Source organism: Prionailurus bengalensis, chromosome A1 (genome assembly GCF_016509475.1).
Source record: "Prionailurus bengalensis isolate Pbe53 chromosome A1, Fcat_Pben_1.1_paternal_pri, whole genome shotgun sequence".
NCBI classification, from domain to species: domain Eukaryota; kingdom Metazoa; phylum Chordata; class Mammalia; order Carnivora; family Felidae; genus Prionailurus; species Prionailurus bengalensis.
In genome coordinates this window covers 47,668,299-47,683,779 of record NC_057343.1, presented here as the reverse complement: position 1 = coordinate 47,683,779, position 15,481 = coordinate 47,668,299, and the positions used below count along the sequence as shown (strand labels likewise).

Here is a 15,481-nt window from a genome sequence, read left to right as displayed (position 1 = left end):
TCACTATGTTTCTAAACGAGGAAGTTATCTTAAACAAAACACTCTTCTTGCTTCCTAGTTACCAAAGTTCTCATAAGAAAAAAATTTTTCACCATTTCCTCATGAAACGCTATAGCTTCATTCAGGGCAAACTCATTAATTCCTTACATAGTACTGTTAACATTTCTTTCTTCTGAAACAAAACTTACATACCGAAATAACTCTACAGCAGCAAAATAGCTGCACATGGTTTAGCTACATGCATTGGAACAAAATTTGACCTGTTACAGATTTCATAAGTAGAAAATAAAAGTACAGCACTTATGAAAATACTAAGTACCGTACACAAGCTTATACACACAATACAGCTCAAAATACGTTAATTTTAGTCATTACTGACACTTACAAACTCCAAACTTGAAGTAGAGGGTGCAGCCCCTCAAAAAAATAAATAAATTTGAAGTAGAAGATGAGCCCTATTTTCCAGTGTTAGTGTCTAGATATTATTTCCAAATTTTATTACAGATCTGGAAAAAAAAATTATGAAAGAAGATCCCAGAAATTCATTAATATTTGCACGTCAGGAAGGGTGACTTCATTTTTAAAAATCAAAAATCCTTTTTTTTAAAAAAAATTTATTTTGAGAGAGAGAGAGAGAGAGAGAGAGACAGAGAGACACCCAAGCAGGCTCTGCACCGTCAGCACAGAGCCCAATGTGGGACTCGAACCCATGAACCATGAGATGATGACCTGAGCTGAAACCAAGAGTCGGATGCTTAACTGACTGAGCCACGCTGGTGCCCCCCAAAATTACTTTCTGTTAAATTTCTAAGATAGTTTTCATGTCATATCGGCTATGAACCAGATTATATAAACAAAAGCAGAGTTAATGGTGTACTTACAGGGCTTTAACATCTCTAAATATTTTTATTAGGTATAATTATGAAATCAGTATAATAATCGACACACCTTTGGTCTGAAGAATATGTGTTATGCCAGGAAAGTTAGTTTTTATACTTTTGTCTTCCAGTTATAAATCTGAATTATTAGGAAAAAATCGTATTTGACTGGTTTTAGGCAGTGGATATGAAGTAAGGAATAGAAATGAAAATAAGGTGGACTCCTGGCTGGCTCAGTTGGTTAAGTATCTAACTTGATTTCGGCTTAGGTCATGATCTCAGGGTTCGTGAGTGCAGGGCCTGTGTGGGATTCTCTCCCCCTCTCTTTCTCTGCCCCTCCCCCTCACTCTCCCAAAATAAATAAATAAATAAATGTAAAAAAAAAAATAAATGAAAATAAGGTTACAAGGTAACACTTTGGCCTTTAGGTCAAAAATGACAAGATTTTCTGAGCAGACCAAAACAGGTTAAAGAAATAGATGAATATATGCTGCCACCATGTGGTGAAAAAAATTAAGACCATTTTGGAAACTACTAACTCAATCTAGGAAAGTCTTATTTACTAAAGTACAAGATTTGTTCTCCTAGTTGTCAGTCTCAAACTCAGAGACACAACTAACAAATATATTAGTTTCTCTTACTAAACAACAATGAAACTGTCATTATTGTCATTTTTGAAGCATCTATATTTGTTGGCTGTTCTCTCCTCTTCCAAGTTTCTATTAACTTACTACTTGTTCTATGACATAGTACGCACCTTCCTGGATTTGTCTTGAGTTTAGCCTCTTACAAATTTTTTTTTTTTTTTTTTAAAGTAAGCTTCACGCCTACCACGGAGTCCAACGCGGAGCTTGAATTCACGACCCTGAGATCAAGACCTGAACTGAGATCAAGTCCAATGTTTAACCCAGTAAGCCACCCAGGTACTCCTATCCTCTTGCAACTCAATCCTCATCTGTATTGTGATTTTAGAAACTTCAACTGCATTTTTTCCTAGCTGTTGGTGTTCATTCAACACATCCTAGTTTTCATATATCTCCAGAGAATGAACTTAGCTCCCTGATTACCAGATTTTAGTTTCTAAACTCCAAACTCTATTGCTTTATCAGGAATTCAATAATTATCAGTAGGTAAGAAGTGCAAACAACCAAAGTTACAGTTTTCAAAACTGCACACTTGTTTCAAGGTCTAGTAATATGTTTTCTTTTGCTTCTAATATTTTTCTTAATAGCGCCGGACACGTCACCATCCATGTCAGTACAAAGCCAAACATGTTGAGAAAAAGTGTCTCCCATGGAGCTAAGGCCCTTTTTAAAAAAAAGTAGGGTGATCTCAAAGTCAAATATTCTATCTGCATAGGTTAGATTTTCTCTTTCTTCACCTACGCTTAAAACAAAATTGTAAGCAGTTCTACATCTGCTAATGGCTCTGTAAGTTCCCACTTGAACAATTCTAATGTAGAACAAGCATAAATTCTGGACAAAATATAAAACAACTACCTAAGGGTACAGAAAAGTGACCCAAATTAGGCAAATTCTAAAGCGGAGTCCATCTGCACAAGGAAGAAGCAAATTTTCCTAGATGAGTCTCCTGGTCTTGTCTGACTTTTTTTAAAAGGGTTTTAGTTTGAGGGGGAGGCCTACTCGGTGCCAAGTTGCAGCAGAAAATCCTTCATCTTTCTAGCTTGAAGAATCAGAAGACAGAGTTTAGGGCAACTCAGATGCTCTAATGTAAGGACAGATTCCAGACAACCAGAGAAAGGGAACCTTGAGTTCTATGGACAATCTCAGCCAAATCTCTGGTTGACCTCTGAACAACGTATGTGTAGGAGAGACCCACGAAGCCATACTAACGCCCAAAAAAGTTGAACTGAAATTTGAGATGCTGCCCAAGAGACACAGTATGCAGCTTGAGTACAACCAGGTTAATTTCTGCTACAGTAAAAACAAAGGCACTATCTAGAGGAACATAAAATGTAGTCTCCACAACAGTCACATGTTATGATCGAAGTTTACCCTACGTTTTAAATAAACAATTTACAATTACTTGACTTCTGAAGAAACAGAAAAACGTAACCCATTTTTAAAAGACAATGAACAGAGATCAACTCTGAGGTGACCCAGATTTTGGAATTAGCAACAAGGCTTTAGAGCAGTGATTTAACTATTCTCAATGGCATAAAGAAAAATACGCTCACAATGAATAAACAACCAAATGGAAATCTAGAAGTGAAAAATTCCACTTTTAACATTTACCCCTGAAAAACAAAAACATGCCCACACAAAAGCCCATATTCAAATGTTTGAAGCAGCTTTATTTATAATGGCTCCAAGGTGGAAATAACTCAAATGCCCATCAACTGGTTAATGAACACATCCATATAATGGAATATTACTCGGCAATTAAAAGGAATAAAATATTCATACATGGAAAAAAAGGCTTGACAATTTCTCATAAGACTCAATATGACTGGTGAATGGATGGATATATATGTGAGTAGGACAGGTATAATAAAATGTTAATGGCAGAAATTAGGTGATAGATACACTGGCATTCCCTGTAAGATTCTTTGAAGTTATCTATTCTTGAAAATATTTTAATAAAATGGAAATATATTATACTCTCTAGAGCCGGTGACCAATTTTGAACATGCTAATTTGGGGATTATAAACTGAGAGGTTATAAAAAAGAAACCACACAAGTTATAATCAGTCCTCTTATCTCCTGAGATCTTCCTCCAATTTGCCTTACTAGTTTTTTTATTCTACTAAGAAAAACTTTACTGTCTCCAAATTTGAGATTCTCCTCCGGGCTTCCTTTCTAGTATAATGCTTTAAAATGTTAAATATTTAATAAGATTGGACTTAACAGTTATCTCCGGACAGTTATCTCCGGACTTTATGATTTTTCATAAAGTTTCTTTTATTTCTACTCTCTGGCTCTCATTTTTCAAACACTGAAGAGAAAGCAATTCCCCAAGTACTCATAATAACAATTCTTCAGAAGTCTGTCAAAATTTTTAAAACTACAATTTAGAAGTCTGTGAATGGCTTTTTGGAAGTCTATATATTCCATCATGTACAGGTATCACTCAAGTAAAATACTATATTTGGTTTGTTCCTTTATATTCATTTAACAATTTTTTGTTGACCTTCTCCTATAAGTTTACACTTAAATAATTATTCAGTATCCTAGTCTTCATGCATTCTGCAAGCTCAGGAGGAACAGAAGTGTCGTTTATCCAGTTTGTAGTTATCAAGGTCCTTAGTTTCTAAGGATGGGTAGACAATTTACCATCTCTCAAGCAATTAAATCTACTCTAACTGCTCCATTTGAATAACAAGATTATACATTTGCTGCCATTTCAAGTACATCCTTGAAGTCCTTTAAAATTCTTGGGTGAATACCATCTAGTCATTTTTTTTTTTTCAGAGATTTTATTCCTCTTTAAAATTACATAGCATTGTGTGTAAGACCCATGTTACTTCCCTTAAGGTATCCAACCCTAAATGTATATAAAGATAAAATGTTTGCTGAATTACTATATGAAAAGGTCAAATATTATAAAAATTTAGACTCATGACTTACTGAATATCAGTAACTTCATAGTGATTGCAGCCATTAACACCACGACCTTGTCCCAAGGCTTACTGTGGCACTGTATCTTACTGCTTATTGAATGAAGTAATACTTCCTTACATTTGTCAAATTTAGGAGAGTTAGAAATGGATACTATCTTTCACTGGATGCATTTTCAACTTGTCCTCTATGAAATAAAATATTTATTCCCCTTAGGAAGGAATCCAAATTTTCTCTCACAATAGTTAAGAAGAAAATTTACTTTTATGTATTGAGACCTAAATTAATGATACCACTAGAAAAGTAAAAAAATTTTGCTACTCCATTTGTATATGATGGGCATTTTTGAGTTCCTAATTACCTGCCTCAAACCACCAACAATAAATTACTCTACATACAGCACACATAATGAAGAGGAAAGAATTATGAAACCCACTGGGTAAAAAGCACCGAAACGAGAACATTTCAAGTAACAGAACCAAAAACAGAAATCTGCACTTAAAAACAATTTCATTTAGTGCTTTAAATAAACTAGGTGCTTGGGAACACTTAAAAGTCCTCGAGACAATGACTCTCACTGATGACAACTGAACTCCAGTAACCTGGCAATCTCTGTTACCTCTTCAACCTAACTGAATCCTAATGCAATGATTTTTGATAAACTTCCTGTTTACAAACCTTCCTTTAATGATCATAATCTTCTCTACCTTCCTTATATCTGGTTATATTCACATTCTTCAGTTGTTTTTTAAACTGAGTCCCATCTTTTGGTAAAAAGTTCACGTAAAATTAAAACTCAAGCCATCAAGAGCTAAGTGATTTACTCTAATAAAATTATTATTTTAAAAGCCATTACGTGGAATACGAAGATAAAATGCTTTAAAACTCAAGAGTAATTCAATCAACAAACACCACTGAGTTCTAACACTTTCTCCCAAATATGTAATTACTGGCTATGCCCCAAACACAGATGATTCTTTTTATCACATGGATCACACTGACGTGGTGAGCCTTAGACACAAGTATACCCTGATGTCCAAGAGCACTGCCTACACTGCTGGTTAGCAATTAGATGAATGTCTGTTATTGACAACGAAAAAACTTCTATGGTTTAACAATGTAATTTTGTGTATATTAGTTATGTTCTCTCACCTTAAAAACAAATGCCTCCCTTGACCCTACTTCTTCTGTCATCTTCATCTCTATCCTGATGTTCCCTTATGCAATCAAAGCTCTACAGAAAGAGTTGCCTAGACTTGTCTCCGATTCCTTTCCTCTACTCTTAAACACACTGTAATCAAAGTTTTGACCTCATCACTCCACCAGTGATGGATTCACAGTGATTCACAAGGTTATCAATGGCCTTATTAAATATAATGTGAATTCCCAGACTTCATCATACTAGACCTATGGACAGCATTTGAAATAGTTGACTCTCTTCCTTGACAAACTTTTCTCCCTTGGCTTCCGGGACATGAAATTCTCTTGGTTTCCTTTCCTCACGGATAAATCCTCCTTCTCTATTCTACAGTTCAATATTGAACTGTCCTAGAACTCAGGACCTAGCCCCCCTCTGTACACCCTCCTGTGGTGATCCCATCCTGGCTTTAAGTATTATTCTTTATGTTAACAACTTCCAAATACATAGCTTCCCAAGTTCAGACTTGCATATCCAAGTATTTTCAATTGTACATCTAACAGATCTCTCAAACTCAAAACAGCTAAAACCTGAACTCTCTTTTAACCCTAAATCTGCCTCACCCACAAGCTACCATCTCAGCTGAATGTAAATCCATCATGATTTCAATCCCCAAACATTGGAGTTGATTTGGACTCCTATCTTTCTTTCATGTCCTCCATTCAATTCATCAGGGAATCCTAACGGCTCTACTTTTAGAATACGTATAGGGCCCAACCAGTTCACAGCACTTCTACTGCTGCTACCCTGATCCCTGATCTGAAGCACTACCCCCTCTCACCTACATAACTACAACAGCTTCATAACAAGTCTGTTTCCATCCTTAGAGCTCTATAGTCTGTTCTCAGCAAAAATCCATTTTCTGGGTCATTAACAAAGCTCTTTAAAACTCTTTGAGGGTCTACTATGTACCAGTCAGAATAATCCTTTCACAATATGTCAGATCATGCCACATCTTCCCCCAAATCCTCCAATGCTTCTTTTCACTTATGGTTAAAATCAAAGTTGTCACAATTACCTCAACAAACCCATTACCTCTCTGATCTTATCTAACTATTCTCTCCCTTCAACCACCAGTCATATTGGCTTCCTCACTGTTCCACAAACACCAAGGCACCCTCTTGCCTTTGCATTGGCTGTTCCCTCCACCTGGAAGTTCTTCCTTGAGGACTCTGTTGTCTCCCCCACCTCCAAGTCTTTGTAAATGTCTAACCTCCTCAATGAGGCCTATTAGCTGACCCTACAGAATTCTGAATATAGTTTTTTCCCTGCTCTCTATGAACCATTTTTCTTTTGCCCTTTGCTGTTATCACCTTCTATCTCTATGATGTGCTTATTTATAATGCTTACTATTTGTTTCCCTGTACTCCTTTTAAAATATAAACTCCATGAGGCCTGAGAGCACTGTTTTGCTCACTGAGGTATCCCAAGCACCTACAACAATGCCTGCCACATAAGAGATGTACGATATACATTTACTGAGTGAATTTCACTCTTATTAATAATGGCCATATGAGGAAAGTGTTATATAGTCTCATCCTATTTAGTAGATGGAAAAGTTGTAAGATTAGGGGCAGGGAGAGTAAAGAAGACTAAGTTTTTTGTCCAAGATCATCATGCCATTGTCAAGTTGCAAAGATGGAATGTAAACCAGTATCTGTGAACTTTCCAAATACCAGGGCAGTAAATAATTTAACAAACCATTTAAAAAAAAATCCCCCAAATATATAGTTAAGCAAAATTTCTTTTAACGTTAAATATTATATTTATTGTTCACTATATCCTTATAAAAGTCTTTTAATTTAAAAATATTGTTTACTTTTCTTCACTGTTGGGCAAGTTGACCTGTATTAGCCCTTAACAGAGGAGAAGAATCAAACTTTATGAGGCTTTAATATAAAAGTAAATTCTGTTCTGTCTAAATCACATTCTCTGGGTTTTTAAGCCCTTTTATTAAGTAGACAAGACACTGCTTCTTTTTTCCTGATTGTGATTCAATTCTCTGTTTATATGATTGTTAAATTTAGGAAAAGGTTTAAGACAGGATATTTTCAGCTGAGAAATGATAAACCTTTAAGAAACAAACTTACACATGGAAGGGTTCTGTGATGGTTAATTTCATGTGTCAAGTGGTTAGCCCACAATACTCAAATATTTAGTCAAACATTATTTTAGATCTTTCTGTAAAGGTATTTTTTAGATGAGAGTAACATTTAAATCAATAGACTTTCAGTACAGCCAATTACCCTCAATAATGTGGTAAGCCACATCTTTTTTTATGTTATTTTTTTATTTTTGAGAGACAGAGTGAGACAGAGCACAAATGGGGGAGGGGCAGAGAGAGAGGGAGACACAGAATCTGAAGCAGGTTTCAGCCTCTGAGCTGTCAGCCCAGAGCCTGACGTGGGGCTCGAACTCACAGACCGTGAGATCATGACCTAAGCCGAAGTCAGATGCTTAATTCACTGAGCCACCCAGGTATCCCGTGGCGAGCCACATCTAATCAGCCAAAGGACTTAATAAAATCTGACCTCCCTTCAGCAAGAAGGAATTCTGTCAGCAGACTATCTTTGGACTTGAACTGCAACTCTCCCCTGAATCTCCAGTCTGCCAGCCTACCCCATCAGATTTTGGACTCATCAAGTCTCCACAATCATGTGAGCCAATTCCTTAAAATAAACCCTTCTTTCTCTCTCTCCTTCTCTTTCTATATATATCCTGTTTGTACCATATCTCTGAAGACGTCCAATACAGGTTTACAAACAAAACTGTTTCTTCGTTCAAGAATTATTGGTGCATTAAAAACACTCAGGAACCTATGAGTCAGACCAGTGTAAATTATCTAGTGTTTTCCTATCAATAAAACACTAAAAGTGCTATTCGCAAGGTTGAAACAAACAAACAAAGATCTGGGATACAATGCCATTATTGACCCTCGAGAGTTGGGATATCTGCTTTACCACACAGTAAAAATATATCACATACTAATAATAATTCTAGAGTTGCAAGTTTTTTTTCTTTTTGGCCCAAGGAATCTTTAGTTCAAAAGAAACCATTCTTAGAATCCACCAACGTTAAAGTCATTAAAGAAGAGGTAGCTTGATATAAACAAGGTTAGGAAACTTTTTCAGTCCTCCTCCTAAAAAAATAAGAAGTCTCTGAGGGAAGCTGAGGTACCATGAGGTGCTACAGAACTAAGTCTGAAAACCCATCTAACTGCCTTGTCCCCAGCAAGTCCTGTGTTTCCACCACCGCCATCCATTTTACAGAAAAAGAGATTAAATGATTTGGCCAAGCCTGCAAAATTAGCTAGTAGCCAAACTGAGGCCTTCAAACTTTGCCCTTTATTATTCTGACTATAGATGAAAATTTTTAAACATTAAAAGCTATCTTTCTCAAGTGTGCAAAATACTTTACCTGCACAATGTAGCAGGTTATCAGAAGAAAAAGAACAAACCCAAAATAGAACCTTGTAGTAGGGTTCATATTGGCACATATGCTTCTCTGCCACCACTCCTGCTGACTTAATCACTCCTGTGAGGAGAGGAAGAATATGAGCCTTCATTTGCCTGTAATATTGGCTCTACATTAATGATGGAAGTAGATTCTGTCCAGAACTCACAGAACAGCAAATTAGAGCAATGAAATATAAATTAAATTTTAATTATTTATTTCTAGACAATACATCTTCGGTAAAAGCTGCCCTTGAAAAAGGACATAAAAATATTTATATGCGACTTTGCGAAAAATGACATTTTTACTTTGAAACAGAAATATGAGCAGTTCAATGGACATGAATGGACAAACAGGGTTATCTTCTCTCTTTACTGACAGAGCAGTAAACATTAAACGGCTTATTCCAAGTTACACAGAAAAATGGCAGTGTCAAGATATCATCTAAGGTTCTAACTCTATTAGAGTGCAAACCCTAGAAGGGCAGAGCCTCTTGAATCCCCTGTTGCCAGTACGCGGCACAGGACCATGCACATCACTGGGGCTGATGCTTCTATCAAAGCACATGCTCTGAACAAGCATCAGGAGAACTAATGTATTTAATGAAGGGGCAAAATGATAAATGGATAGCAGCTCCCTTTCGGATCACAAACAAGGCTCTAGTGTAACGAAGACTAAGAATGAAAGAGTTACAACAAAATACTCAACCACAGACTACGAGTCAACAGCACAGACTGACGTTGCCAATCTTTCAGACGACCATCTCCACTTTAACCTTCCCACTACTTGAAGAATCGCAGTAGTCGGCATCACCCAGTCCCATTTTCTGATCATTGACTTTTATATTCCTGATCACAAATCTTGAGGAACTCTCTATTAAAAAAACTTGGAGCTTCTCCCACAAGTGATCAAAATCATACAAACCTCTGTCAGTTGTTTCAATTGGCCTTTATTTTCACTCAATTCTTCTAATAGGTCATTCTTTTTCACTTGCAGTTCAGAGATTTCCTTTCTTAATGGATTTACTAGTTCATAGAACCGAATCTTTAAAAACAAAAAATCAAGTTAATAAGCCATTTTAGAATCCAAGTTACCATTGAAATTAGCTAATTTATAGTACCCTCAATTATCAGTAATAAAAATATGAAAGTAACAAAATGAAAAGTGCTAAAAAGTTTCAGAATATATACCCGTACAATAAACATTTGTTTGTACAAAACAGAAACAAGACTGTTGTTAACTGACTTTGACCACTAACATTAAGCCTTGATGTCCGATTCAGTTTCCTCAAAGTCTAGATTATCTGTAATTCTCCATCCCCGGCACAGTCTCTCTTCTCCTCTATCTATACTCCATTTACTACTTATTCTCCATTTCCCACCACTGCTCATTCCACATTATCTGCTTATTACTTCCTGAACACATTATGTGTCCGAGTTTTGCCCTTATTTCCTCTGATAGAGGAATTTTTTCCCACATACAAATGCATAGCTCATGCTTTCACTCCTTTCAGGTCTCTGATCAAATGTCACCCTATCAGTAAACCCTCCCTAATCCTCCTAACCTGATTTAAAATAGTATCCCCACCTGGTGGCAGTTTCTATTCTCACCCCTGCTCTTTTCTCCATAGCACTTACGACAAACATTCTACGTATTACTTTTAATTTATCGTCTATAATGCTCCACTCCTATAGGCAGGAATTTTTGCCTAGTTTGTACATTGCTCTCTCTTTATTGCCTAAACATATGGTGAGCCTACATCCTAGGCTCTTGGGGAAGCTCTACTGCTACCACTGCAGTGTAAGCGATAATCAGGATGAATCAGGGGTTATCTTTCATATCACTACTTCCATTCAGTTCAGATCTCTCTTCTCACTCATAATTCTCAGGGGAATTTGTCTGACCTAATCTAGTAAAGTGTTCCATCTGACAAATTCCTATGAAGTTAAGAAGCCATGAGCACATTTGGAAAGGGTAATTATGCCTATTTATTATATAGGCATGCAATCTGAAATTCCTTACTATATTGCTGTATCGCAAGAGTACCACACCTGGCAAGAGGCAAGTCCTAAGGTTAGTCCTCAACACAATGAATCTGTGTATAACTAACTAGTTAAGATAATACCATCTGTGAAAACAAAAGATAACAAAGAACATTAACAAACCAGGGAACAAAATTATGTATAACTGCTATTAGTGGGATACTTGATACTTAATATGGAAAAAGCCTCAACGACAGCACTTGAGACATCTGTCTTAGATAGTACACTTTGGACAGAAAAAAATTTATTTGAGCTATATAAATTAAAAGATGGACAGAAAAGTAACACTTCTTTTTAGAAGAAATCATTAATCTGGAAACCTTATGCAAATGAGAACCAAGGGTAGCAATCACCACTCCTGCAAAAATGATACTACGTTCTAAGCACAGTGCTAATAAGCATTTTACATACATATTCACAGTGAATCTTCACAATGACCTCAACAGAAAGGCACTATTAATATTACAAACCCTTTTACATATGAAAAAGTTCAAGCCTCTAAGGGTGAAATAACATGTATAGATCACAAACCAGAAGTTTTCGATGTGTGGTTTAGGAGCCCCTGGTAACCACTCTGCCACTTTGAGACCCTTTCAGGGAATTGATGAAAGATGAATGAAAGATGAAAACTATTTTTCTGGTTATACTAAGATTTTTTTTTTTGCCTGTTTTACTCTTGTTCTCTTATGCTTGTTCAGTGATGTTTGCCAGTGGCTATCTAATGTGTGATGAGATCATCGCCTTTAAGGCTAATGGAATATGCGCTTATGTATTCCTGTGTTTTGAAAATGTCTCAGGTTAATTTCCACTATGGTAAACACTAATAGATATAACCCGTATAAACAAAAGCTCCTTGGGGTCTTCAGTAATTTTGAGAGTGTAAAGGGATACTGACATTAAAAAATTTGAGACTACTGCCATAGATGAATCCTATGTGTAGATTTGTGTAACCAACACCGCAAGAGATCCTGAACTATCCCTAACCCCTGGCAACCACTAATCTGTTATCTCTATAATTTTGCATTTTGAGAACATTATAAACTACCGGTTTATGATAAAATGACTCATTTCCATGGACTATGCAGCTATTAACTTCATAGCCCTATTTATTCTTGACCTTGGAGGTCAATGGTCAAGACCCTTTAAAATTTGGTGATCTGAATATCATTCACCATTTTCAGAGCAGGGCCATAAAATAATAAAATTATTAATTGGTACTTCGAAGGTTATGGCTATTACATAAATGGCATATTTTAATTTGAAAATATATGCAGTATTTTTGGGGGGCGCCTGGGTGGCTCAGTCGGTTAAGTCTCCCACTTCGGCTCGGGTCATGATCTCATAGTTCTTGAGTTTGAGACCCACAAGCACAGAGCACAGAGCTGACAGTTGGAGCCTGGAGCCTGCTTCCAGTTCAGTGTCTCCCTCTCTCTCTGCGCCTCCACTGCTCACGCTCTGTCTCTCTCTCAAAAATAAATAAACATTAAAAAAAATTTTTTTTTAGGGGCGCCTGGGTGGCGCAGTCGGTTAAGCGTCCGACTTCGGTCAGGTCACGATCTCACAGTCCGTGAGTTCGAGCCCCGCGTCGGGCTCTGGGCTGATGGCTCAGAGCCTGGAGCCTGTTTCCGATTCTGTGTCTCCCTCTCTCTCTGCCCCTCCCCCGTTCATGCTCTGTCTCTCTCTGTCCCAAAAATAAATAAACGTTGAAAAAAAAAAAATTAAAAAAAAATTTTTTTTTAAATACATGCAGTGTTTTTTAAAAAAAGTGATACAACACACTTACAGATACATATTCAGGAATAGAAAGCTGATCTTCAGGAAAACCTTTTAGTTTCATATATTGCTCCTCTGTCAACTCAAAGTCACGCAGATTTCGACGAATATCTCCCGCCTTCTCCCTTAGCTGAGTATTTGTCTCTTCTAGTTGTTTCTGTCTCAATAAAATCGTTTCCATTTCTTGTTTCATTAGTTCTTGATATTTTCTAAATTAGGAAAGAGTTTATGGCAAGCTTAAAAAAATCTTTGAGATTTAATTTTCTCAAAGATACCTTTTTATAGTAACATAAAATTAGGAAATGAGAAGCTCTGTAGTATTTTTAGCTCCAGCTAAATGCTTATTTACTTCACTAGTTAAACATGAAGACAATTCTATACTTATTCTAAATGTGTGGCCACATAAATTGTTAAATAGAAAATTGATATTCTTAAAAAATAATTTTCAAAATCAAATTATAAAATTATACATTTACTCTGCTTAAAGTTTTAGTTTTATACATCTGTTTTGGACCCTACTCAATAAAATAATTTTCATTTCTTTTTCTCTAGGTATTCTAAGGCATACCTCTTAAAGATGGCAACGCTGAACCACCATAAAGTATTCATTCAACCCATGAACTAATGAAAACAGTAATCTGTACATAATCATTCTCAAAGAACACATGCAGAAGACATTGCTATCGTTAGTTGCCAATTCTGAAGGTTTTGAGTAGGAAGGGACAATTGATTCTTTCCCCTCCCTACTGTATCACACCCATCAATATACACACATGCTGTTATTATTACTCCTATCCCCCCCAAAAATGAATTGAGACCCCATTTCACTGCCTCCTTTGTTTGGACTTCCATGGAGCAAAACTGCTCACAAGTTGTCTATACTCACGGTCTCTGACGCCCTTCTTTTTAAACCCATGCCAATTAGGTTTTCATCCCTCCTACAGAAATCTCAAGGTTACTAATGACATCCAGATTGCTAATGATCAATTCCCAGTTCTTTTCATCTATGACCTAATGATTACTTGACACATGCTCTCTCCTTCCTTTATACACACTCTCTTCGCCTGGCTTCCAAGTCACTTTACTTTTGTCATTTTTCTCTGGTATTTGCTCCTTCTCCTTTTCTGGTTTGTCTTCATGTTTGGAGTATTTGGCCCTCTTCTCTGTCTATATTCACTACCTTGAGGAATTCATCTAGTCTTATGACTTAAATGCTACCATCCATATCCTAATGACTTCCAGATATATAGCTCTAGACCAAACTCTTCTATTTACCTACACATGGACTTCTAGTAAGACAACGCTAACCAAACACGTCCTAAACTGAACTCCTGCTCTTTGCTCACAGACCTATTCCGCTGTGGTTTCCCCATCTTAGTTGACAGCAATTCCACCCTTCATTTATTCAAACCAAAATATTGGCACAATCCTTGACTCCTTATTTTTCTCTTAACCACATGTAATTCATTAGGACATCCTATCAGCTCTACCTTCAAAATACATTAAAAATCCAACCACTTTTTACCAACATCAGCTATCAAGAGGATTATTGCAGCAGCCTCTCAATTGCCCTCTCAGCATCATTTAATCTGAAAAATGCCTCAAGAATTTGAGTAGAAGCCCTACCATTGAATGCAGTGGTTCCCAACGTATTGTCCCCAGACCTACAGCATCAGTATCACCCAAGAACATGATAGAAATACAGGTTCTCAGGGCTCACTCAAATTAGAACATCAGAGGGTGGGGACTAATAGTCCTTCCTAACAAGCTCTCTACACAGTTCTGATGCATACCAAAGTTTCAGAACCACTGATCTAACGTGATACTGCCTAGTAACTGGTCAGATAATTTTTAAAAGTATCAGTTAATGAAATCTTTTAATTTTTTTTAATGTTTATTTATTTTTGAGAGACAGAGAGAGAGACAGAGGGAGAGAGAGAGTGAGCAAGCAGGGGAGGGGCAGAGAGAGAGGGAGACACAGAATCCAAAGCAAGCTCCAGGCTCTGAGGTGTCAGCTCAGAGCCTGACACAGGGCTCAAATTCAAAAACTTTGAGATCATGACCTGAGCTGAAGTCAGATGCTTAACCGACTGAGCTACCCAGGCACCCCAATAATGAAATCTTAAAGAAAGAAAAGTACTGTATACAGTTACTTCTTTTTTTTAATTTTATTTATTTAAATAATCTCTACACCCAATGTGAGGCTCAAACTCACGACCCTGAGATCAAGAGTCACACGCTCTAATGACTGAGCCAGCCAGGCACCCCTACACATTCACTTGTAGTTAAAACACAGAAAACAGCATTTACTCGCCAAATTTTCTACGTAGGCTTCAAATTTTTTTAAATATAAAGGTATGCTTTGTTTTTGTGAAAATCATTGTTCATGATTGCCAAGTTCAATTTCTTTAAATTTTTTTTTTCATGTTTATTTATTTTTGACAGACAGAGAGACAGCATGAGCGGGGAGGGGCAGAGAGAGAGGGAGACACAGAATCAGAAGCAGGCTCCAGGCTCTGAGCTGTCAGCACAGAGCCCAACGCGGGGCTCGAACTCAC

General features: G+C 36.8%; 1 protein-coding gene across 1 annotated transcript in view; it reads right to left on the bottom strand.

Moving 5' to 3' along the window:
- PIBF1 (progesterone immunomodulatory binding factor 1) overlaps nucleotides 1–15,481 on the bottom strand; it is a 209,735-nt gene that overhangs the window by 187,381 nt on the left and 6,873 nt on the right. The window contains exons 4-5 of the mRNA XM_043580403.1: nucleotides 12,934–13,132; nucleotides 10,033–10,152 (exon numbers count right to left, since the gene is read on the bottom strand). Coding sequence (XP_043436338.1) covers nucleotides 10,033–10,152; nucleotides 12,934–13,132 — 319 coding nt within the window. The remainder of the gene's footprint in view (nucleotides 1–10,032; nucleotides 10,153–12,933; nucleotides 13,133–15,481) is intronic.